This window comes from Heterodontus francisci, chromosome 26 (assembly GCF_036365525.1).
Source record: "Heterodontus francisci isolate sHetFra1 chromosome 26, sHetFra1.hap1, whole genome shotgun sequence".
Taxonomy (NCBI): domain Eukaryota; kingdom Metazoa; phylum Chordata; class Chondrichthyes; order Heterodontiformes; family Heterodontidae; genus Heterodontus; species Heterodontus francisci.
This window is the reverse complement of record NC_090396.1, coordinates 51896945-51923722: the sequence shown is the minus strand read 5'-3', so window position 1 is coordinate 51923722 and position 26778 is coordinate 51896945. Positions and strand designations below refer to the sequence as shown.

The following is a 26778-nucleotide window of genomic DNA, read 5'->3' as shown; positions in this document are numbered from 1 at the left end:
TTGGGATAAATGCCTTTTCTTCAGAACTGACTGCATTTCCAGCAGCTTCTGCTTTTAATTCAGATTTTGCAGGGCTTATTTTAAGGAAGGGGAATCCCAGTGCATCTGATATATTTTTGAACGACTTCATTCTATTTTTTTTTAAAAGCCTGTTTTGTCCTTCGCAACGATTCGTAGGCGGTCCTCTTTCTGATTGGCTGAGCGGAGCGGCCCGCTGTGATTGGCGTTGCCGGAGATGGCGGGATCTCGACTCAAAGCCGTTTGTTACCTGGACCAAATTAAAGGTGGGATGTATCTGCGGGGATCCCGGGGAGCGGTGCGGGTCCTGGACTCCCAGGGCCGATTCTGTGTGTGTAACCGCTCGGAGTTTGTCTACATTTATCAGAGGGACAGCGGCTTATTGGAGGTGAATGACAGCTGTCAATCACGGGCAACCCCCCCCTGTGACGTAAGAGGGCGACCAGACTGTTACATTGTATCTTTAGACTGATACAATTTATCTTTATCCAGTTGTATCTAATTAAAAGTATTTGTATATCTCTATTCTAAATATAGTTTCCGTTAACATTTTCATTCATGTGCAGCGCCACTGGAGATTAGTTTGTAAACGTCAAGGATGCAAAAAGCCAATTGACCCATTGGAACTTGCCCAAATATACAGCCATAACTTGCATTTATACAGCATCTTTAAGCTAACAAATATAAATGCCCTGTAAGTTTGCATCTCATTTGCCCTGCCAGGCAGATAACTCCGATTTTATTACCCATTGTGACTGTTTGATTCCAGCAACAACAACATAAACTTTTAAGGTAGTAAAATGTCCCAAGGTGCTTCTCAGGACTGTTGTCAAACAACATTTGGCACTGAGCCACAAAAGGAAATATTACGGTAGATGATCAAAAGTTTGGTCAAAGAGGATGGTTTTAAGAAGTGTCGTAAATGAGGAAAAAGCTAGAGAGGTGGAGAAGTTTCTGCCCCTGTGAAATTACTGAAATGACTCTTATCAAAGTCACAAATGACATCCTATGTAACTGACTAAGGTAAATAATTCCTCCTTGCCCTTCTTGACCAGTCTTCATCCTTTGACACAGTTAACCCCACTATCCTCCAGAGCCTCTGTACTGTCGTCCAGTTGGCTGGGACTGCACTTGTCTGATTTCATTCTTATCTATCAAGTCATAGGCAGAGAATTATCTGCAGTAGCTCCTCTTCTTGCACCTGGACTGTTACCTCTGGTGTCCCCAAGGGACCAAACCTTGGTTCCTTCCACTGCTCTGTTTCCAAATGTATACTGACAACATCCATCTCTACCTCACCACCACCTCTCTCAAGCACTCTACTGTCTCTAGACAGTCAGACTGCTTATCTGACATCCATTACTAGATGAACAGAAATTTTCTCCAACTAAATGCTGGGAAGAGTGAATCCATTGTCTTTGGTTTCTGCCACAAATTCTGTTCCCTACCCACCAACTCCATCTCTCTCCCTGGCAACTGCGAATTTGCAACCTGGTGTCATATTTGACCCCGAGATGAGCTTCTGACTACAGCTCAGATTACTGCTTGCCATATGGCTGGAAAAAAATCTAATTTTTAAATAAGTTTAAAAAAAAATGTTCTGCCCTTTCCTTGAAGGGATAACTTGCTGGGTGTGGTTTAACAACAATAATAATTTGCAGTCAAAAAGCACCCTTACTGTAGAAAACCGTCGCAAGTAAAGGCGTGCAAAAAAAAACCTGACCCGAGCCTGACAGAACCACATCCGACCCGAGTCCTTCCATTTTTTTCCCATGCCCGACCCGACCATCAGTTAACATACCTTCCGTTTTTCACTTTGTTGCTGTTTGGGGCGGCACAGTGGCGCAGTGGTTAGCACCGCAGCCTCACAGCTCCAGCGACCCAGGTTCGATTCTGGGTACTGCCTGTGCGGAGTTTGCAAGTTCTCCCTGTGACGGCGTGGGTTTTCGCTGGGTGCTCCGGTTTCCTCCCATAGCCAAAGACTTGCAGGTTGATAGGTAAATTGGCCATTATAAATTGCCCCTAGTATAGGTAGGGGAATTGAGGGAAGGTGGGGATGTGGTAGGAATATGGCATTAATGTAGGATTAGTATAAATGGGTGGTTGATGGTCAGCACAGACTCGGTGGGCCGAAGGGCCTGTTTCAGTGCTGTATCTCTAAATAAAAATAAATAAAATAAATCTGCACAAGCTTAAAGTAACTAACAAAACCACCTTTCTAGTCCAAAAATTAAATTAACAGTGGAGCCACTTACCTGTGATAGAGCGTGTCCGACCCGAGCCCGAATGCCGGACCCGGAAGTGCAACCTGACCCGAACCTGACACATGCTGTCGGGTCCGGGTAGGGTAGCAGGCCTTTAGTCCCAAGGCATTTCACAGATGTATAATCAAATATAAATTGTCACTATGCCAAAGGAGAAGATATTAGACAGGTGACTCAAGCCTGGTCAAAGAGATTGGTTTTTTGGGGGTTCTAAAAGGGGGATAGAGAAATTGAGATACTCTGACCAGCAGCAGTAACCAATTTAGCAGTGGGACAACCTGCATTTATACATTTAGGTGCTTCAAGCAACTGTCTAAAACTGCCATTTAGGTCTTTTATGTATGTAAATGCGAGCCCTAATTTCTGTTTTCCGCGCCCTTGCTGAAATTGTTTGCCAATGACTGGAGCAGGACTTAGGCCTTGTCCCCTCAGGATTATTCAGCGGCCCCCTGCAGCTGCCAATGAAGGTTTTTTTTTGTTTAAAAAAAAATCAGAAATTCAAGAGTGCTGTCCCGACTCTGCACTCCTTGCAATTGCCCCCTGTCATTATTGCTGCAACTTCTCTTCTGGGATTTGCCTTCGGTTCTGCCAGCAAGGCAAGCGGCCTGATATTCACCTTAGTAAAATGCATAAGCTGCCCTGTGAAGGTGCAACAGGTGCCAGTATTTCTTGCAAAAAATGCCAATGATCATCTACAGTTCTTAATTCTAATTGTTATGCAGTAACCTTGGAAGGTGTACTTGTATAGACATTGAGTGAGAACAGCATTGGGGTTATCAGTGATACCCTCCATGGCCAAGGGGTCTGCTGACATTCACTGTTTGAGCTCATGGATGAAGAATTATGTCACCTGTGGTTCTGTTGGTAGCACTCTTGCCTCTGAGTCGTGTGTTCAAGTCCCCACTACAGGAATTTGGGGACATATATTTAGACTGACACTTCTGTACAGTGTTGAGTGAGTGCTGCACTCTTGGAGGTGCTGTCTTTCAAACTGAGCCCCCTTCCATCCTCTCAGGTAAATGTAAAAGATCCCATTCAGTATTTTGAAAAAGAACAGGGGAGTTTTCCCTGGCCAATGTTTATCCCTCATGCAACATCATTAAAAACAGATTATCTGGTCATTTATCACATTGCTGTTTGTGGAGCCTTGCTGAGCGCAGATTAGCTGCTGAGTTTTCTACATTGTAACTGTCACTAAATTTCAAGAAGTACTGAGGTAGTGAAATGCAAGTTCTTTCTTTCTTGTCACTTGGATGAGATGGTGGAGGGGTGCTTTTCCCTGATATGTTGTTCCACAGTAGGAATCAGCAGCTGGAAGAGATGAGGGAAGAAAATTGGAAAGGTTTAAAAATGTTTACTTTATCTTCAACATTGCTAGATTGTGTACAGGTTACCCAGTTCTGTGTGGCAAGTGGAAGTGGACAGGAAGAGTGAGCAGCTGTTCGTACTGTGTACTGGCAGTGGAATATACAGCATACTGTTAAACCAGAAGAGTAGGTAAGATACATTTTATGTAATATTGTACTACTTAAGCAATAATACCTGTACAATATATTGTCATATGGTAGCTAAACAAGGCAGAACACAATTGTTATTTGAGCACACCTCAAAGGTGCTCTATTCCACATTTTTTGCATTATTATAGTAAATTGGGATTATCGTAATTCTAAAGTACTCCGTCAAATTAAAACTCCCATATTTCTTAGTATCAGTCTATCAAATAAATTCCCAAATGATATGATTTCATAAGCTATAGTTTTTTTCATTAACGGTCCAGCCTTTGGAAGCTTTTATTCATTGTTATTCATCATGACAATCCTGCTAATGAAACAAGGCTAAAAAGCTACGGGACTACTAAGTTTTTGTATATTATAATACTGTTTAATGGTCTGCAGTGCTGCAGACCAGTAACAAACTTTGTGCTTGCCGTAGTCTGCAAGAGCACAACTCATTGTTTGTTGTGCTGGTGTTTGTTAGCACCTTCTGTTCTGTGTGTTAGCCTATGTATAATGTACCGTGTGTAATCTCATGGTTATCTGCTACCAATTAAATTCCTGTAGTTTTGCTATGATGACATCAGATATTTAGCACTTCATTGTGTCAAAATATATCATTGAACTCTGCTAAATGTATTGTGAAAATATATGTGCTGGCCTTTATATCTAGAGGAATAGAATACAAGGGGGTAGAAGTCATTCTTAAGTTGTACAAGGCCCTGGTTGGACCACACCTGGAGTACTGTGAACAGTTCTGGACATCACACCTTAGGAAGGATATATTGACTTTGGAGGGAGTGCAGCATAGATTTACCAGAATGATACCTGGACTTCAAGTGTTAACTTACGAGGAGGGATTAAACAAACTAGGGTTGTATTCCCTGGACTTTAAAAGGTTAAGGGGCTATTTAATTGAAGTTTTCACAATATTAAGGGGAACGGATAGTCAATTGGGAAACATTATTTCTACTGATACTAAAGCCAAATACTATGGATGCTGGAAATCTGAAATAAAACAGAAAATGCTGGAAGTAATCAGCCAGTCAGGCAGCATCTGTGGAGAAAGAAACAGAATGAACATTTCAGGTCGATGATAAAATGTTAACTCTATTTCTCTGTCCATAGATGCTGCCTGACCGCCTGCTTAATTCCAGCATTTTCTGTTTTTATAACTATTTCTGCTGGCTGGGGAGTCCAGGACTAGGGCATAGTCTAAAGATTAGAGCCAGACCTTTCAGGAGTGAAATTAGGAAACCCTTCTATACACAAAGGATGGTAGAAATGTGAAACTCTACTCCACAAATGGCAATTAATTAATGAATTTAAAAACTGAGACTGATAAATTTTTCTTAGCTAAAGTGTTACGACCAAGTGATGCAGGGGTCTAGGGCTCCCCTCTCAGCCTTTGCCTGGTTTGGTCATAACAGGGTTTAATTTTTAAAAACACTGTTTTTAGCTTCTCCTGAGTGAACTCTTATTCACTGCTCTCCAATTGTAATGGCAAAGAAATCAACCAGACAGGTTTTCTTAGATTTGAACAAGAAAGGTGTAAGTTTATTAACCTTAAAGCTCTATCTCAGTTAAAACTACTAAGGATACGCGACGCGACCACGCTAGCATACATACGTGATAACACGCATGCAAATAGGGACAGAGGAGGAGAAAGAAGGGGAAAGGTTTAAACTAATAGCTGAAGTTCAGTTACTGGCTTTTGGGTTTGAAGAAAAGTCTTTGATTGCAGTTGTCTTGCAGTTCTCATTGGGGCCCAGTGCACACTTTCAAACTTGTTTAGTTGCAGGTGTCTTCTCTCTTGAGGTTTGAGTGGCTTTTGTGGATCCCTGGAACATCGTGACAGAGAGGAAGAGACCTTCCTTCTCTGTTGTCTTCAAATTGCAGTCTCTTTCAAACTGTTCTGTGAGCACAATTCAAAACTCCAAGTTGGTCTTCGTGTGACCAACTCCCTATCTGGGACAACCTTTCCTGCGGTTTGTGGATTTCAAAACTCTAGGTTGGGGGGTGGGGGTGGTGGTGGTGGTGGTGTAATGTTGTCTATTACACAGACAAGATGTTGATCACTGTTACCCAGACCAATCTTTGTTAATTGAATCAGTGAGTAGTTCCCACTGTCTTTTTTTTTCCAACTGTCTTTTAGAATGCAAAATGAGCGGTCATGTTTCCAGCCACTGCCCTTTTAGAATGCAAATATGTGCAGCCATGTTTTGCAGCCACTGCTGTGGTCTCTCTAAACAGTTTTTTTTTAGTCCAGTAACAGTTTAAAAATTAATGTCCCATATGACGAAATTAATATGTCTCATTTTGGCAGGTATGGTTTTCATGACAAAAGGTATTAAGGAATATGAGGCAAAGGCTGCAGATCAGCCATGATTGCCTTGAATGGGGGAATAGGCTTGAGGGGCTAAATGGCTTAATCCTGTTCCTATGTTCCTAATGACTTTGTGGGAGTGATTATTGAAAATATTCTCACTTTAGGTTTTGAATGGCGGTAAATTACTCATGAGCTTTGTTCTCTCAATATGGCATTCATGCCTCTTGAGACTCTCTTTTTGAACGCACCCTCATTGAGAAATGGGTGTGTGCATTCCATAATATAATAAAAAAAAGTTACATTATATTAGCCCTCCTATTGTCTGAATGTGTACAGACTGAACTATTGGTTTCTAGCCACTGGTAGCTTGACACCCATTTCCATGGCAGCATGGTTACTGGTGTGAATCTGACAGATTCACGATTGTGTCTGTCACCTCAGCTGATCTGGAATCAGGAAAGAATTATTTATTCGAGTGAATGAGGATATATTAAAATTTCGTGGAAAAAAAATACTAATCAGAGGTGACATGAGGAAACACTTTTTTTATGCAGCGAATGGTTAGGATTTGGAATGAACTGCCTGATAGGGTGGTGGAAACTAATTCAACAATAGCTTTCAAAAGGAAATTGGGTAAATACTTGAAGAAGAAAAGATTGCAGGGATATGGGAGTTGCTTTTCCAAAGGCTACGCAGACTCGATGGACCCAATGGCCTGTACTGTTCTTTGGTTCTAAGTTTATTTTGAAATATTTGCAACTTGATAAATTAAACTACAGCATCTACCTCCATACCGGTGGTGCAATCCATTCTAATTTCAGAACAACTTTACAATCTTATGAACGTACCTACATGTTGAACTAAAGTGTCTTCATTCAAACAATGCGGCTATCAGGGAATTAATCATATTGTTGAGATATTTTCTATCCAGGATCACAGACTATAAAACCAGTCAGTCCTGAGACAAAAATTATTAGTCTGCCAATAAGAGTTCTGTTGCAATACATGACATGTATCACTGGATGCTGTAAATGGTGCTACAATAAACTCTTGCAGCATAAATCTGTGTGAGCAGAGTCCAATGCAATGCACAGCAAGGTTTTAATCTATGCAAATGGTTGTTGGCCAAAATTATCGTATTTTTGTCAGTGATGAAAATTAAGACTAAATTTCTATATGGCTTACAAATAAAATAAGACTAAAATTTGAAATAAGATGAGACTAAAAGTAAAATTATTAAAGCAACATTGGTCATTACACCACAACCAGAGGCTAGAAATTAACAGATGCATATAGTCTTGGTTGCCAATCAAGCTCAGTTTATTATTTCTCAACATTTGAGACCTTGGAAAATACGTGAGAAGTGAAACAGAAATATACTTTTTGAGACATAAGTTTAAAAAAAATTCTGTGAAGACAGACGAAAATATGGAAAAGAAAAATAAAATTTCTGATATTATTTTTAAAGCCTGAAATATGACTAACATTTTTGAATAAAAGACTTGAGTAAAATTAGCATCAAATTTCTTATGAAGATAGTAAACAGAATAAAATTGAAATGTGAACTAAAGAGACAAAGGAAAACAAAAAGGACTTTTAGCATCAAAACCGGGCGGCACAGTGGCGCAGTGGTTAGCACCGCAGCCTCACAGCTCCAGCGACCTGGGTTCAATTCTGGGTGCTGCCTGTGTGGAGTTTGCAAGTTCTCCCTGTGTCTGCGTGGGTTTTCTCCGGGTGCTCTGGTTTCCTCCCGCAAGCCAAAAGACTTGCAGGTTGATAGGTAAATTGGCCATTATAAATTGCCCCTAGTATAGGTAGGTGGTAGGGAAATATAAGGACAGGTGGGGATGCGGTAGGAATATGGGATTAGTGTAGGATTAGTATAAAATGGGTGGTTGATGGTTGGCACAGACTCGGTGAGCCGAAGGGCCTGTTTCAGTGCTGTATCTCTAAACATAAACAACCAGTCCTGTAGACACACCGTTCTGTTTTATTTGGGAGGAATATTTTCTGCTCTCAATAAAACCTGTACCATAAAATATTTAACAGCTGCAGCCTGTTGGCTATAACATGACAGCTGCCTTCAAACAGGAATCTCAGTCTAGACTGACATATAATGCCCAGACTTCCCCTAGGGGGTATGTTTCTCAGTATCAGCTCAATCACCTTGGTGAGTAAAGAAAAATAGCGGGGGAGGGGTTTACTTCATCCACCGAGCACATTTCCCAGCTGGTTGACAAAGGAGTTGTATCTGTTTGAAACCTGATTGGTAAAGAGAAGAAAATGAAAAGTTAGCAGCTGAATTTGCAACTGCAAATGCCAGCTGAATTTCCATGCTTTCCATTTATTTGCTGGTTCTGAAGCTGGCTGTATTGTAAGATGGGACTGGACAGTGGGTGGGGTCATAGTTTGAGTGCAAACCTTTGCTTCGCCGATTATGAGACTTCATAGAAAACCTAATTCCATCATAATTAGGACAAATGATTTTTTAATCACTCAGTTACTTACATTGTCTTGGGCCCATGTAACTTGAATTCATGTGCATTTTTGTTGCAGCTCTGAACCAAACCCTATATTTCTAGAACCTTTCTTTCCCTTTTGCCCATTTTTCCCATCTCCTCCCCCTCCTGTTAGCGATTGATGCTGCCTTCCATTTCTCCCCCAGGTACTTAACTCTAGTCTACTACTCCTCCACCAACCTATCACTAATCTTCTGCTTTACTGCTTTCGCATAGCTGATAAAGGCTGAAATCCAGTGTCCTCAGCTATCCTCTCTGCCTCTCTCCCAAGGGCCCACTGAGGAACCTGCCATTTCCCCTCTTATGAGTAGCAATCCTACTCGTCACTTTCACCGACCTTCCTACCCATTGTACCCATACGAGCTAATCTTGCCAACCTTCCTGTTCTGCTCAGCCCTCCCACCACCACCCCCTTGGACTCTGCCAGTGGATCACTCATTGTCCCTCTCTGCATTTCCTTCCAGAATGTCGATTCACTAGTTAAAAAGGCCCTTGCTATCCACAGCCTTATTGTGGATGATTGTATTGAAATCCTTTATTTAACTGCAACTTGCCTCTTACTGAAGCCTCTGTGCCTAACTTTCTACCGCCTGCCCCCCACCCCCTCCATCCATGGTGGCAGTGTTGTGATCACCAAGTCGCACCTTGATCTCTCCCCCCACTCTTTGGTACTTTTCCCTCCTTCAAGCTCTTCACTTTCTTTTACCCTGCTCATCTTTTAAAATACCTGTTGTCTACTCATCCATTCAGCTGCCTCTGCTGCTCCTTCGTACTCGCAATTCCTCTGACTCTGGCCTCTTATGCAACCCCTCCTTTCTTTTCCCCACCATTGGCAGTCGTGCCTTTCGCCATCCAGACCCCATGCTCTGGAATTTCCTTCTAGGCCCATCTGCTTCTGACTCTCTTTCAAGCCCCTTCTTAAATCTCACCTCTTTGACCCAGCTTTGGGCCATACCACCTCATATCCCTTTCTTTGACTTAGCATCCATTTTTCCTTGCGCCTCTGTCAAGTGCTTTGGGATACTTTTTACTATGTTAAAGCCACTAGATAAATGCAAGTGTTTGTTGTTGAGGCATTTTATCAAAATTAAGGTAATCGGAGAGCAAATCAAACCACACAAGGCAAGTGTAGAAATTTGCCGTGCTCTGTCATGTGCCAGAATACTTACTATAATCACACAGGTGGAAAACATGGGCCTGTATTCAAAAAAAAGGAGAACTGTATCTTAATCCAACCAATAGGCACACGTAGTTTCCAAGCCCTTGTTAGTACAGACAGGTAGCTGCTTCCTTCTCTCCCTGGCTTTGCTGTGCTTTTTTTTATTTGTTCTTGGAATGTGGGCATTGTAGGCAAGGTCAACATTTATTGCCCTTGAGAAGGTGGCAGTAAGCTGTCACCTTGAACCGCTGCAGTCCATGTGGTGTAGGAACACCCACAGTGCTTTTTTCTGTCGTGGTTTGATACAACCCTGTGGCTTGCTGGGCTGTTTCAGAGGATGGTTAAGAGTCAACCAAATTGCTGTGGATCTGGAGTCACACGTACACTAGACTGGGTAAGGAATGCAGATTTCCTCCCCTGAAGGACATTGGTGTACCAGATGGGTTTTTACGACAATCTGATAGTTTCATGATCGTTATTAATAACACTAGCATTTTATTCCATATTTCATAATTGAATTTAAGTTCCCCCAGCTGCCGTGTTGGGATTTGAACTCATGTCTCTGGTCATCAGTCCAGGTCTCTGGATTATCACAATGCTGTTGCCCTGTCTAATATTGTAGAATATTAGAGAATCTCTGACTTTTCCCTGCAATTTCTCCATTATCTATAATCTTTAAGTTGAAAATTTATCTGGCAGTTTGAATCGGAAAGCCTCCTGCAATGTAGATACATTTTCCAGATTCTGTCACTCTGCAAGATTTTAGTATATCACAATATTTGAAAAGTTTTGCTGCTAATCTTATCTACATATATCCCATATAAAATAATTATGCAGTTTTTTTCCCTTTATTTCCAGCTTCAGTAAAGAGACAGGAGCTCAGGAATCGCTCCTTGATGCTTCCCAATTGGAAAGTAACTGTGGGCGTCATGTGCCTCGTATCTGTGCTGTTAGTGCTGAGAGGTGCATTGTCAGGGACTCTGCAGTCTGCTCCTTCATTGTATTGGGTGATGTCATTGTGACAGTAGCTAAGGAGGATCAGAAATGGAGGATGACCTTCCTCAGAATCCCAGCTATAGGCTGTGAGGTTCAGATGTGCAGAAAAATTCAAGACATAGACTTTGCTTTTCATCCCAATTTACCACATGGTGAGAAATCCCCTGAATCGAATTACCCACCAGTGTTATGTTGCATTTACCCTCAGACTGCGAAGGATTCCAAGGAGTGGGAGGTGGGTGATGATCACTTCTGTCTTGAATCATCTCTTTTCAGTCTCCTCTTTAGCGTGGATGCGAGCATGCTAAATTCGCCCATTGTACTTTGCGGGTTGCCAGATGGGCAAGTTTGCTTCGTACCAATGAGATATGCCAGATCTGAGGCCAAAGGTCATGCATCACGAATGACGGTGCTGCACCACGTTGAACAGCCAGTGGTTTTTATTGGGGCTGTGACTTTAAAACAGGAAGGGAACGATGATCAGGATCACCAGTCGACATCAATGGATAAACCACTGATTTCTGACAGTATTATAGTGATCGGGAAAAGTGGCAAAGTGGTGATTATCCAACGCAGCCTCCAAATGGAAATGTGGCTTCCCAACTTCATTGAGTATCACCTTCGAGGGCCCATCGTAAGTGCTTGCTGCCGCACTAATACCCTTTACTACAGCACTTGCTCGGATTTCTTCAGCGTTGAGCTTGTACACAGGGACAGATCCTCTGCAGTTGCTGGGAGGACAGCAGATGAGAGGAACAACCAATTTGATGATGTTTTGCCATCCATCCTTGCACCCATTAGTCTGATCATCTGTGGAGTTGTAGCTATTTCCACGCCTTCACTGACAGCCAAAGGTAATAATCCATCTGCACCCTAAGCCAGGACTCTGGTTCTGACGCAAGGGCATCAACTTGAAATGTTAACTCTGTTTCTCTCTCCACAGATGCTGCCAGACCTGCTGAGTATTTCTAGCATTTTCTGTTTTAATTTCTGGTTTCATTGCTGTGTATTCTCCGCTCCCTCCCAACTCCCAATCCTGGCCCACTCCCCGTAATCTCAGAGTGGGTGTGATGCACTCGGGCATTCTGATTTAAGGAGTAAAGGATTGAAAGAAACTGTTTGGAGCGTGAGATATGAACAAAACTGAGTGGTGATGTATATACACCAATCTTTAAAGACACACCAATGATGTAGATTCCAGACAGTAGTACAGGCACCTGTTTAGCAGCAATTGTGTTACCTGCTCCTAAATCCCTATGAAAGGAAACCTTTTAGATTCCCTCAGAATCTGTCATACCATTTTTGTTTTCATCTTAGCTCCTCCTGCTTTAGCATCCGTGGTCAGAAAAGATGCTGATCTACATTACTCCCTGTGGACTCCTTACTGATGTCAGCAAAGGGAATCTGTAGTCCTGGGTTGAGTGTGCAGACTAAAGTAGAGGGAACCGGGGAGACATATGAAAGTTTACACTGTAAATCATTCACCCTATTCTTTAACATTGGCATTTAAATTTGCTAATTGTAGGGGGAGAGGGTGATTAATTCTACTTTATCTATTAGACACAATTGCAGTCTCATAAAGGCCTTGGTCCCATTGTAATGTTGAGCTCCTCTAATTTAAGTGCTGACAAGTCTCTTGCTGGTGATCAGTTCATATTTCTTGCTCTGCTGAAAGAATGTGGAACTCCCTCACCACAGGAGCTGCCACTGATTCTGTGGGAGGAGTATGTCTGGAATCTGCTGTGTGAGGCTGCTAGGTATTGTTCTAATTTAGCTGCTATAGAATATCACATCTCTAGGGAGTGAAAATATTTTCTGTTATATATCATATTATTGCATTAACACTCCAACTGCAAATTCCTTTGTTTTATATGAAGAGAGAAGTATGCTTGACAAAGGCATGCTCATTTTCTCTCTATTTGAATGTTCTGATCCTGATTCTCACTCAGATGGCATGATTGACTGGGCCAGAACCCTGGTTGCTGCTGAGTCTACTCTGTGATCAGAGAATGGGATGTAGGTGGGTTGAAATGGATGATGTGAGGTTTCTCTTTGTTCACAACTTGTGTTTTTAACTAGGTGATGTCGACCTAATAGCACTGACTGAGAAAGGCAAGGTGATGGTGTGTACTTTACCCCACAGTTCAAGTGCAGCCCAGAGCGTGAAGCTAAAGGCAGCTACTGCAGGGCAACGCATTAAGGACCTGCTCTCTGGGATTGGCAGTGTCTCTGACAGGTAGGAGGTCAATACTTAAAGTTTCCACTTCCCTCAATAGTTACATAGATGTGCTACCTGGTTTAGCACTGAGACAGGCAGACCACTCTATGCTAAGTTGCTGAACTCATTCATGGCAGTGGTGCAGATTCTGCAGTTGGTGACTGTGCCTGGTGGGGTTGCAGCTGCTGATCAGAAAGTGTGAACAGTGGGTGACGACCAGGTTGGGTTCTGCTGTGACGCCCTTCACAGTTGGATAGCCTACCACCCATCACCATTTAAGTTTGCATATGAAGAATGTCTTCTTGGATTATACTCTGGAAGTTGCTGCCACCTGTGGAACTCTGTCCCAGCATGCGTTAGCAACTGTAGGAGAGGAGGAAAGAAAATCAGGCCACCAGAAAACAAAATTCACTCTCTCGTTTTTAATTTTGTCCCCAGAATCGCATCCTTGAAGCGTGTCATGCAGCAGAAAGACAAGGCTTTAAAAGGACTGAACCAGGACCTCAACATATGCTGCGTGCTGCTTTCCAATCAAGAAAGCCAAGAGAAAGGAATGGTGCCCTCCAAACGCCAAATCAGCTGCTGCGTAACTGCAAGGTGGAATCGTTTGCTGCTGCAGGATTCGCTTGTTATTTCCTGTATTTTGGAGAACCTCAGCGCTTGGCCACTGGAACACAGGTGGTCTCTTTGTGTCAAACTCATTACCCAAACATCTGCTTTGACCAAAGGCTCGGACAGCACAGCCTTTACTTATGCTTTTCCCATCAGTGAACTTGCACCTGGAAAGAAGATGGAGGTCACTGTCCCTTTGAACTCTGAGAGTGATAGTTTTATAGCACTTCCTGTGTCAGTTCACTGCTTTCTCTATTATAGTTTGAATGCCAGTGAACTGCCCCTCTCTCATAGTTCCTTGCTGTCTCCTAGACTTTCAGAAAGTGATGGAATTTGTCTCCCTCTAAACACTCATGTTATTGATTTGTTAGATTGCCTGCACATTCATGGAGGAGGAGCAACTGAAATGGTGCCACCCCTGAATAACAACCACAAACCTAGCACATCAGACCCGTTGGAGATATTCCTACATTCCTTTATATGTTCTGAAACTAATGGCGTTAAAGGCAGTGAAAAGTTACAAGAACCTTTCAGTGTTTCAGGCAGTGAAAGAACAGCTGAAGGACCCTTTTCAGCATCTGTCAAGTTGTCCTCTGATCTGGTGAAGGTTGCTGTGAAAGATTTGGGTACAGGTGGGGAAAGTTTTATTCATGAATAATGAACTGAAATCTGTGTGCTGTAAATCTGAGATGTCCTCCACATGTTTTGATTTCTCTGGGCCACTAACCTGTTGAGTAGCTGCACAGCCAACCTGTGTCAAGGCCTCTGCCTCTTCCAAGCTTGGTACCAGATGATACAAAGGAATGTTTCATGCACAGAATTTCCCCGCACACTTTTCCCCTGGGACACTTCCTGGCCACCATTTTGTGCTTCCTTCAAAGGCCCAGCTGTGATGGGGTTGTTTTGTGGGAATTGCAGTATGCTAGCCAATGACACATTGTGAGGCTTTTTGAGTTTTTTGACTTTGCACAACAGTATAAAATGGGTGATGGTGAGTTACCAGACTGTTATACACCTCTCCTGCCTTCACTGGAATTAAAAAGAGGCAGAGATGTAAAGTGGTTGATTGCATCATCACACACAGTCAAAATCTACGCCCCCCCCCCCCCCCCCCTCCCACCAACCCCCATCCGTTTGCTCTTTCCTCTATCAATTTTTCTTCTTGGGATGTTGTGGTTAGGTTCAGTTTTAGCTGTTACCCTCTGGTACCTCATTATTCATATGTTGGTAGGTTGTTCAATGGCCAACCAGCCTCACACAATGTTTGTACATGTGCACTTAGGACAGTTGTAGCACTCCCATCGCTTCCTACTTTACACTTCCTCAAGGTCAGGAATGAACTGTTGTTCCTGTGACTGGTTGTCTTGTTAGAAGTACACGGGAGGTACATTGGAGATTGGTGGACCGTACAATGCATTGGTGTTGTTGCAGTTTGTGCTTCGAGGCAGCTCTCTGACACCTGCAGGATTCTGTTTGTGCTCTGGGCATGAAACACAGAGTCATCTTGGAGCTGCTATCAGGCCCTTCTGGAGTCCTTTGTATGGAATATTCTGGGCTGAAGCATGAGATTTAAAAAACAAACCATAAGCATTTTGACTAACTGCAGTCTGTAACAGATGTTCCAGCTGATTTTATCATTAAAGGATTTTTTTTTTTTTGAGGGGCTGTTTTGTCAGTAGGATTTCAGTAAAGTTTAACGGTCCATTTAAACAGGAAAATCAGGCAGCAGGGCATTCACAAGTCCTGGCTTTCCAAACCTGAGCTGTGTCTGGAGAGAGCATATGGTTGCCAACTCTGGTTGGATGTATTCCCGAAGGTTTCATCACATGACCTCCCTCTGTCAACAGACCCCACCCGGTCAAACAGCCTGTTTTTCCATCTCCCAATATTTTTATAACTCGTGTATCATGCAGACCCACCCCCACCGACCTGCCAAGAATGAGGCATATTAATTTTGTCATATGAACATTGATTTTAAACTGTTACTGGAGTTAAGAAAGGACTTGTTAAACAGATCAGCCGTTGCTGGAAAAAACATTTGCATACTAACAGACAGTGCTTGGAGGGACAAAGGGGCTATTCCCTGCTCCAATTTAACCCACAATGGGCTTGGAGCACCAGGTATTGTGGGTAAGAAGAGACATTCCAAGGTCGGCTAAGACAAGAGAATCCACAAACAGACGTGGTCAGACCAGCTTGTCACATGACTAACCTGCTTGGCAACCTGGGTTTTTTCTGAATTGTACAAAGAATTTGAACTCAGAAAAGACTGTTTTGCTCCTGAAGTGAGAGGACCTCTCCTGTCTGCTCCCATTTCTTTCTCACCAGCTTCTGGACCCACTGAAGAGACATGAACCACAAAGAGAGAAAAGTCTCCTACACTGAACAAGGTTTAAGAAGAATACTGGGCCCCAACGAAAAACGAGACCTACCTACAATCAAGGACTCTACAGCGAGTTCGAACAGTAACCAAAACCATCTTCAGATATTGCCTCAAACTTTTCCACTTTATTTCTTCTGCTCTTTTCTGTCTTTATCTGCATGTGTGTATCGTGTATGCATGCTAGCGTAGGTGTGTCGCTTATCCGTAGGCATTAACCAAATTAGAGTTTAAGTTTAATATAATAAAGTTCAACCTTTTTCCTTTAAACCTAAGAAAACATGTTTGGCTAGTTTCTTTGCCTTATAATTGGATTCACTAAGGGGGAGCTAAAAACAGTGTGTTTATAATTAAACCCTGTTATGGTAAGAGCAGGTGAAGGCTGAGGCGGAACCCTAGACCACTTTCTCACCTGGTTATAACACGTGTTTCAAGAAAGTGAAAAAAAAATGCAATCTTTCTCCTGGGTTACTCGCAGCAGCATCCAGGAAATTAATCTATAATTCCTGGAGACTCCTGGACGATCCTGCAAGGTTGGTATGTCTAAATGAGCATTTTGAGCGGTATGAAACTAGGGTAAAGTATTAGTTGCATTAGAGGTGGTGAGTTAAGCATATCACAATAAGAAATGCAGTGGCTTAAATATGCTTTCTGCTGTAGTATGATGGTACCAATACATTAAATTAGCCTAGGGTGTGTTGCTTCTCGTGGACCACTGTCATAATGATTTATTGATTCTACTTGAGATGTGGAGTGAGCTGCTGGGAAATGGTGAACTTTGATCCATTTTCATTGTGTGTTACTGAAAAAGGTGAACAAGATCCACTGAGCATAGAACAGACTCTGGCAATCACTATGGATTGTGTGAGGAAAGTATCTAATTTCGCCCTGCCTTAATACGTATGGTGAAGATAGTTTCTATTCAAAGTGCCCATGAATCCTAACAACACTATTTATTAAAATGACTAGATTCAGGAAAGGTGACTGGTTTGAGTAGTGTTATCAAAAATGTGTTTCAGAACAGGCAGTTATCAGAGATGGGTCATTTCTTTATATTAAGACCAGCTAATTCCTTACCAGTTTGCATGTGATGTATCATTTCTTCCCAAATAAGTTTTGAAATAATTTTTTATTTCTGGAGGTGGGAGAATGTGTTGTGTTACATTATTCTGGAACCTGACTGTATCACGTGTTAATGCCTTAAATCAATAATGTACTACAAGCTTGAGCAAATGAGACAGAGAGTTGATCAGTCTCCATTTGGGCTTGAAGCTGATCTAACTTTCATTGCCACACAACCAGAGAGTGCAATGTTTCCAAGTCCTACAATGTTTTCTGCCAGTGGATCGTCCCAACCTTGAAGTTTAGCACTTTACTGTTGCAGTGTACAATTTACTGCTAATTCAGGGAATGTGCTGCTGGCATCTTGTAGCAGTGCTGGAACATTACTTTCCACTTGTCTGTTGGACCTCAGACTGATGGAAGACAGGTCCCAAACCACGCAATGCTTCCTTAACCTGAAAACACTTTGTTTCTTGCTTTGAATCTGATTTTTTTGTCGTTCGAGATTAGGTTTATGTAATCCCTGCTGTTATTCATGATCAACTGCACTAACATTTTCTGAATTAGCTGGCTTCAAAGAGGCCTTTTCTGAACTTTTCCAATGAATGATGTTCCCTTTTTTCCCCAGGAAATGCTGCGGAGAATGGATCTGATGTCCTGCAGTGGCTGCTGTCTGCCAATTCCGAGGTGGAAACAGTAAGGATGCAGTCTCTACCGGTTGTGAACTGTACCGCACCAGACGGCAGCAGCATCCGGATACTCACAAAGCAGGTGAATAGTTAACACTTGGTCCTGTAGGGGAATGCCAGTCAGCTACTGCTGGCTCTATATGCTCTGCCCACTATTCAGAGGCTTGTATAATGAGAGACAGGAACCCCCTGAGAGCAGCAGCGACATTTGATAAAAGGTGGGAGCTCTTAAGTTACAGATTGATTTCCATAGAGCTTAATTGAGATATTGTTCTTAATGTAAAGAATGGGTCACGTTTGCCTATTTAATTTCAGTGGCAGCATTTAGTTAATATTGCATTCTATTCCATCTCATTAGCAGCAGTTGGATGGCCTATCTAACGGCAGTGACGGAGCCTCACCAAACACACAGTGTATTCTTCTATTACTCCTGTCCCTACAGGTTGCTGTTGCCAATTTCTCTGTTGATGGACCACTCAGTGCAGTGGAAATTGTGATGGAGTGTTCTTCACTGACTATGTTTTGTTTCTTGCATCAGGCACTTACACGCCGTGTCCAGGTAGGAAATTCACAGTCTGCTCTGTCAGAGTTATCCCTGCCCTCGGTACTCTATCATTACCTAGTCTTTCATAGTCAATTCAGTGATTCGGACAGAACACTGCAGTGATGCCATACATTGTCCAGTCCTGCACAGTGTGCCTCAGTGAAACACTGAGTGATCCCTGAACTGGCCGTAAATTATTTAATTGAATCTTACTGCACAAAAGGAGGCCATTTGGCCCATTGTGCCTCTGCCGGCCCTTGCTCTGGTATTTTTTTCCATCAATTGGTGAAGCTGTTGTAAGATTCAGTTTGATTGTTGTGTATTTTCTCCTTGTTTCCATGGGTCTGCAGTCCTGATAAATGGTGCTGTTAAAACCAGTTTCGTTTTGATCTCCGTGTTAGGTGCTAAAATTGCTTCAATTTGACCTGTTGTCCATCTGCACTATTAGTCAATCTTTGAAAAGACTCTCAATAGAAGTGAAAGGAAAATCCAGGGGGAATCCCTTGCAATTAAAAGTACTTCTCCCATTTTATGCAGTAATATATTTGACATAATTTTGTTTGATGTTTTAGAATAAAGTCAATTTTCTTCTTGCATGGAGTTAAGTTGCTGCTGTGTCCTCACCAATAGGGTCTGTAGGAAAGAGTAATGGGACCGAAACTCCAAACTAGCCCTTCTGGAGCCGTGGCTCCCCATAAACCACTTTACTGGGGGAGAAATCTGTGAGGAGAGAACCTTTGATTAAGGATTTTTATGCTAGTAAGGATAGAAGCAAATTTCCCTTTAACATTGGGAGTTTGCTATCTGTCCCTTTTGATCGGTGAGGAAATAAACACTTGAATCATTGGTTTCACATTGTATTTCAAACTTTTGACGCTAATTTCCGCTGTTCCTGGCATGGTCAATAAAAAATCTATTTGTTCTGTTACATAAAGACTCGGGGTGCTGGAGGGAGGAGTCATGACTGAGGAAAAGCATTCAGCCCATTGAAGCCCCTTTAACCATCCCTTTAATACCCTAACTTTCCCATTCTAGCATCCAACTGTACTTTAAACATTTTTTCTTTTATATCCTTTACTTCAAAGCCATTTGCTATGCATAAAAAAAAGGCTGATTTTAAGGCTGTAGAATGCAAGGCACAGTGATACTGAACAACAGTGTTCGTGGAAAAGTACAGAGGGAGGCTGCCTCCATTCAACTGCTCCAATACTGTGGACCGTGGAATGGTAGGCAGCACATCGCTCACTGATTGCTGACATTTTGAGTTAATTACCTCTGCTGTTGACGGTGGTGTTGTATGATCGCCTTAAGAGTGATGTCCCTTTAAGAACTCAGTATGCAAATGAGCTAAGTACCAGGATGTAGTCATATGACTAGAATCCATAGTGACTCTGCAACTGTAACACCCTAGACAAAGGTTTTGTACACAGTTTGCTCTGTATTTTATATATACTAATTTAGCTGTTAATAAACCTGTTAGAGATCTTCAAGGCACTGGAATCCACATACCTCATTGTGTTGTTTAAGATAACACAAAGAACACATGATTGGGGGGGTGGGGGTGTTGAGGACAGCCAGAGGGGGAAAAAAGTCAAATGTAGCCCAGCTAGGTAGGGTGGAAAGATCAGGAGGAGTATTGGCTCCACTGGACCTGTTCTCACCATCCCCTCCTCAAACATTGGCCATTCACAGTGGGTTGTCTGGGTACCTCCTTGGTTGAGAATTGGTTTCTTGTTGGGCACTTGGAGACGGGAGTACAAAGGGCGAAACAGGACAGAAGGAGTAACAGCACGACTTTTCTTTAACAGGGAAAAATACTCCTCAAAGCACTGACGTGTACAAATCATTAATCCTTACAAGTTACGTTATTTTGTTGTGGAGGAACTGTTGACATTTCCCATTCAAATAGTCAGTTTATAAAAGTAATGAAATGAGAGGGACACACAATGTAGGCAGTGCTCATTAAAATACATGTTTAAAACCTTCTTGGCAAGCCTGTCATTTTACTAGACCTCTCAAAGTGATTAATCGTACTTGTGTTTCTTTTACGCTGAACAGATGCTTTTGGAGCAGAGTTCTCCCAGTAGTGATTCACTGCCTGGCCTTCGAGTACAATGTCTGAGACAACTGCTACACAATGTACAGGTAACGGGAGTGTGAAGTAAACTTGGGAATACTGCAGAGATTTGGGTGAGGTGCTGGACAGATGTTGGGAAGGCAGACTGTGCTTGTGACCATGGAATTGAAAAACACAAACCTATAGATTAATAGAGTGCGTTCCCCCCCCACCCCCGTCCCCTTCTCCCTCCCTCATTCTGATAGTCCCTGAAACATGGCAAATGTGACAAGCTGATAAGATAACACGAAGCGTTATTACTTGGAAAAGGAAGGTTACATCTTCGAGGACAAAGCCTGGATTAGCATTTACCTTGGATAGGTAACCTGCCTGAAATGAAGTTGAATGTTCACTGGTAGCACAGCTGGAGGAGTGAGGTTAAAAATAAACTGATGTGTGTCTAATCAATGTGCTTCAGTTACCACAGGTAGAAATCATTTAGAAAATAGTCCTGGGGCCAGCAAACTAAAAGGCACTCATTCATTCTGAATACATTCTGCTACATCCATGTATAATTGCAATTGTACAAGAGACACCACACGACCGACCACAGTGGAGCCCAACACTTATGCTCTTATTGGTTTAATGTAATGTTGTGTATTGAGCACCTTATGTGCATACCCCATTTTAGGGATGAGTGCACTAGTGCTAACGCTCGGCTGTGTTTTCTGAGCAGGTGGCTAGTTCTTCCAAAACCTGTTTGCCTGGTTGCCAGCTGGTGTGTACTGTATCATTAACATTCATTAACCTCTTTGAACCTGTGTCAAGGTTTACAACACTGAATGAGCTATTCCCTGATTGGGTTTGTCTCTGTTTGAGTTTGTTTTCCTGTTGTTGTGATCAGTAATATGTCGGGTCACTGTGATGTTTGCTGATGGGTCATAGTAATGTTTGTTAAAGGGGCAGGCAACAAACACAGTTGCTACACAATGAGCAGAGCCTGAGGTTTGATTGCCAGTACACACTGAGTTAGCTGATATCTATTGGTGTATCAGTTCTTTTGGGCCTCCTTATCTCGAGAGACAATGGATACGCGCCTGGAGGTGGTCAGTGGTTTGTGAAGCAGCGCCTGGAGTGGCTATAAAGGCCAATTCTGGAGTGACAGGCTCTTCCACAGGTGCTGCAGAGAAATTTGTTTGTTGGGGCTGTTGCACAGTTGGCTCTCCCCTTGCGCCTCTGTCTTTTTTCCTGCCAACTACTAAGTCTCTTCGACTCGCCACAATTTAGCCCTGTCTTTATGGCTGCCCGCCAGCTCTGGCGAATGCTGGCAACTGACTCCCACGACTTGTGATCAATGTCACACGATTTCATGTCGCGTTTGCAGACGTCTTTATAACGGAGACATGGACGGCCGGTGGGTCTGATACCAGTGGCGAGCTCGCTGTACAATGTGTCTTTGGGGATCCTGCCATCTTCCATGCGGCTCACATGGCCAAGCCATCTCAAGCGCCGCTGACTCAGTGTGTATAAGCTGGGGATGTTGGCCGCTTCAAGGACTTCTGTGTTGGAGATATAGTCCTGCCACCTGATGCCAAGTATTCTCCGAAGGCAGCGAAGATGGAATGAATTGAGACGTCGCTCTTGGCTGGCATACGTTGTCCAGGCCTCGCTGCCGTAGAGCAAGGTACTGAGGACACAGGCCTGATACACTCGGACTTTTGTGTTCCGTGTCAGTGCGCCATTTTCCCACACTCTCTTGGCCAGTCTGAACATAGCAGTGGAAGCCTTACCCATGCGCTTGTTGATTTCTGCATCTAGAGACAGGTTACTGGTGATAGTTGAGCCTAGGTAGGTGAACTCTTGAACCACTTCCAGAGCGTGGTCGCCAATATTGATGGATGGAGCATTTCTGACATCCTGCCCCATGATGTTCGTTTTCTTGAGGCTGATGGTTAGGCCAAATTCATTGCAGGCAGACGCAAACCTGTCGATGAGACTCTGCAGGCATTCTTCAGTGTGAGATGTTAAAGCAGCATCGTCAGCAAAGAGGAGTTCTCTGATGAGGACTTTCCGTACTTTGGACTTCGCTCTTAGACGGGCAAGGTTGAACAACCTGCCCCCTGATCTTGTATCAGTAGAGCCGCTACAATTCAGTTAGTATCCCTAAGTTAAGGAGGGGAAACACACTGCCAGGTTCTGTTTACTATCCATTGACCCTTTTTGGAAACTGCTTGTGGTGGGTTTGAGATGTGAACAGGATTAAGCTTGGTTGTGTTGTCTCACATGATTGCACAGCCAGTCAGTACTCACTATCTGTGCAGACATCTGTAGAATAATCAGCATAAATCAGGTACTGAAGGACTACCAGTACCCACTGAACTGTATACTATCAGTCTCAATGCCTGATTGTCCATGTTTGTGCTTAGTATTATACTGCAAGCTTGTCACTGGACACGACTCTTATCTCTTCCTGACCAGTTAGTCCTGACCAACTAATACAGTTGCAGAAAGGACATTGTCCTGAAGTGTGTGTTTGAAGTGTTTTAATTTGAAAAGATTACTGCTTTTATACTTGTATACATCTGCATAAAATGGTTTCAGTCCACTATATATTAAAATATATTCAGTCCTATGTCCATATACATGTGGATGTTCAATCTATATAAAATAGGTTCATTCTGATGGAGGTGAAAATTTAAGTTTCACTTTATTTTACAAAGAGGATAGAGAAACTCAACAGACCGAGCATAAGCCAAGAATTTTTAAAACTTGCCTAAATATGGAGAACTGGCGTGGTATGTTAGAGTCCTCTGGTGGCAATAAAAGATAATGCACAAAGCTCTCAATTTTCCTTTCTAGAAAAGTTCCATAGCACCAAAAGAATACAGTAGCCTAGCTGGTATATGATTCCAGTCCCAGACTATATTGAAGACTGTTAATGCCCTCAGGGCAACTAAGGATGGGAATTAAATACTGTGCCCACATCCCAAGAATAAATAAATTCCTCTGTTATTTTTGGTGACTGGGAGACAGCTTTAGTTCCATAAACAGTTCCCATCCCAACAAAAATGCTGCTGCAGTTAAGTTTGAAATTCCTAAAACAATAAATTATAGAATTTGTTTTACTTAGTTAAGCTCAATTCCACTTTCACCCTTTGGGGTCTGTGATCCTAATTTTGAGAGAGGGCACAAGTGCGGAACTGAAACACCCACTCTTCAGACTGCCCAGATTAACAATCTAGTTTGTTTTACAGAAAATACAAGAAATCGCTTTTAATCTTCAGATGGTAATTTCTTCATTTGGATTTTGTTTTACTTCAGGCCCTTCTTAAAGAGGTGCAGTCATTGCGTGACCAGTTGTGTCTTGGGGCAGAAATGAATATGAGTGGTACTGCGGCCAAACTTCTCCAACTATACAGGCAGCTGAGGAGCACTGATCTAGTTATTGTGTAACAAATGAAATTGTTCAAACTTCCACAGTCTCCAGATGATCCTGGGCTTGCTTTCCACTTTATTCTTTAATAGTCCACATCTAATGACTTGTTTTATACCAATTTATAAGTTACTGTCTTGTTGTACACTGATCTTCTGGTAGAGCAGCAGCTGTTTCTCTTTCATTTGCAGTGTGTCATGAAGAAGGAACTTGCACTTATGTAGCTCCTCTCTCATTCTCAGGAGATCTCAAAGTGCATCTAAGCCAATGAATTACTTCTAAAGTGTGGTTGTTGTTGACAACATGGTGCCACAAACAGCAATAAGAGAAATTATTCCCATTATCCTGTTTAGGTGGAGTTGGTTGAGGGACACATATTGGCCAGGACATCAGGAAAGATGCCTGGTCTTTGAGCAGTGCCATGGGATCTTTTAGCCTACTTAAACAGACAAATGGGGCTCTGGTTTAACGGCTTTTCTGAAAGACTTCATCTCTGACCGTGCAGCACTCCCGCAGTATTGCATTGAACTGTCAATCTAGATTATGTGCTCCAATCCTGAATAAGATCTTGAACCCATGATCTTCTGATTCTGAGCCAAGCTGACACTCCACTAATAACAACCACCTTAGGGAATGCAAATATCTGGTCTACAAAATCATGCACTTTAAAAATAATTCATTACGAAAAACTCTTTGAGACATTTCAATGATGTAGCAGAGTTTTAGTTAAACCCAAGGGAATGGCAATGATGGTCACAGAGGAATCGTGGACCAATGCAGGTTGGAATCCATGGACTGATATTTTTCTGCAATTACATGTGGTCTTTGTACGATTTGCACAAGCCTCATTGCTAAACAAAAACTTGAATAAGCCAGCATTTCACTGTTGTAATATGTCTGCCTCAGCGATGTGTCTGATACTGTCACAGGCATGTGATAGTTAAAATGGGAGGCTGGTTTTACCACATGATAGTGATGCAGAAATGTAATTAAAAAATGCAGATGTGGAAAATTTGGAATAAAATTGTTTGCCAATAAAATGCTGATTGATATTCAAAAACATTTTTTTCTTGGAAAACACTAGTGTAAAGGTTTAAACAGTGTTGGGAAAGCTGGAGGTAAAGTCACTGTCCCTGAGGCATTCAGACTATGAATTTGATCGTTAGACTGCACTGAGGTAGCTGAGCTAAGCCAACACAGCAGTTGAGGCACAACATTTGGCCTTAATACCCCTGGGTTTATATAAGAAAAATGAGATTATGTTCTTTTTCATGATTGCTGTCTTGCTGGAAAATGCAGATTTGGATGTTAATTGACGACAGGTCTGTTTGCGGCCCACTGACACTCACTGCTGAGGTGTAAACAATGCCCACTGCTTGTTGAACTGCCTTCGGGGAGGAAGTTGATATCTTCAGAAGAGCAGGAGGGAAGAAAATTGGGGAGAAAAAAAACTGAAGGAGCAGCACATGGATAAAGTTAAAAGCAGAGCTTTTCACTGATGATTACAGTGTTCAGCTTCAATTGCATTTCCTCAGATAATGAAGTAGTCTGTGCCCGCATGCAGCAAGGCCTGGACAACAAGCAGGGCATGGGCTGTTGCGTGGCAAGTAGCACTTGTGTCACACCAGTGCCAGGCAATGACAATCAACGGGAAAGTGTCTAACCACCTCCCCATGACATTCAACAGCATTACCATTGCTAAATCCCCCACCATCAACCTTCTGGGGTTTGCCATTAACCAGAAACCCAACTGGACCAGCCACGTAAATGTTGTGGATCAGAAAATGGGTATTCTGACTACGCAAAGGCTCTCCATGCCTACAAGTTAGGAGTGTGATGAAATACTCTCCTCTTGCCTGGATGGGTGCAGCTGCAGCAACACTCAAGAAAATTGGGGAGAAAAAATTAGGGCGGCGCAGTGGTTAGCACCGCAGCCTCACAGCTCCAGCGACCCGGGTTCAATTCTGGGTACTGCCTGTGTGGAGTTTGCAAGTTCTTCCTGTGTCTGCGTGGGTTTTCTCCGGGTGCTCCGGTTTCCTCCCACCACCAAAAGACTTGCAGGTTGGTAGGTAAATTGGCCATTATAAATTGCCCCTAGTATAGGTAGGTGGTAGGGAAATATAGGGACAGGTGGGGATGTGGTAGGAATATGGGATTAGTGTAGGATTAGTATAAATGGGTGGTTGATGGTCGGCACAGACTCGGTGGGCCGAAGGGCCTGTTTCAGTGCTGTATCTCTAAAACTAAAAACTAAAACTAAAGAAGCTCAACACCGTCCAGGACAAAGCAGTCCGCTTGATTACTCCATCCACCAGGTTAAACACCCAGTCTCTCCACCGTGGCTGCAGTTTCTGCTAACTACAGGACACATAATCATATGACTAATCCCACAATTATTTACACTTACCTGCATGTAGTGTGATCGACTGCCCAAAGTAATGCAATCCTGGAGACAAATCAAATGTCTGTTTCTGAGTGGATCTATATGAAGTTGGACAAAATTGTGATCAAACTGTACGGTCCTCTGGTCAAGCCGCACCTTGAACACTGTGTCCGATTCTGGGCGCCAAGAAACAAGAGATGCATGGATAGACTGGGGCAGTGCAGAAGCTGCTCCCTAGTGCCAGGGATATGAGAGAAGAGACTGGACCAATATGGTTATTCCAGCCTGGAAAGGAGGTGTCTGAAAGGTGATCTTACACAGTTAAAGAAGTTAGTAAATGATGGGGAAAATATTAATTTGGAATTCCACAAATTAAACTGTGGTAATAGGATGAAAGGACACCGGTTCAAACCAATAAAAGGTCATCTGAGGGCTGATTTTCAGAAGTACTCTTCATCCAGAGAGTAATCAACATTTAGAATGGAATTCCAAATAATGTAGTGGAAACAAAATCTCTGGAATTATCTAGGAAACAATTCGATGCAACAGTGGAAGGACTGTAGAGTCTTGATGGATGGACAAATTAAGGTGGGACGAATGGCCTGTCTTATCTGTAAGCATCT

General features: G+C 42.6%; 1 protein-coding gene across 3 annotated transcripts; it reads left to right on the top strand.

The window, feature by feature from the left end:
• The first annotated feature begins 218 nt into the window (after positions 1–218).
• Positions 219–24809, top strand: faap100 (FA core complex associated protein 100). 3 transcript variants are annotated; one of them, XM_068058214.1, is made up of 9 exons: positions 219–406; positions 3661–3779; positions 10641–11632; positions 12858–13014; positions 13435–14240; positions 17679–17821; positions 18182–18298; positions 20342–20428; positions 23661–24809. In XM_068058214.1, the coding sequence occupies exons 1-9, from the start codon at positions 236–238 to the stop codon at positions 23790–23792; spliced, it is 2724 nt and encodes a 907-aa protein (XP_067914315.1). In that variant the 5' UTR covers positions 219–235; the 3' UTR covers positions 23793–24809. The 3 variants fall into 3 exon arrangements, with proteins under 3 accessions (XP_067914315.1, XP_067914314.1, XP_067914313.1); XM_068058213.1 differs by having other exon boundaries at positions 18101–18298; XM_068058212.1 differs by having other exon boundaries at positions 18098–18298.
• The last annotated feature ends 1969 nt before the right edge of the window (positions 24810–26778 follow it).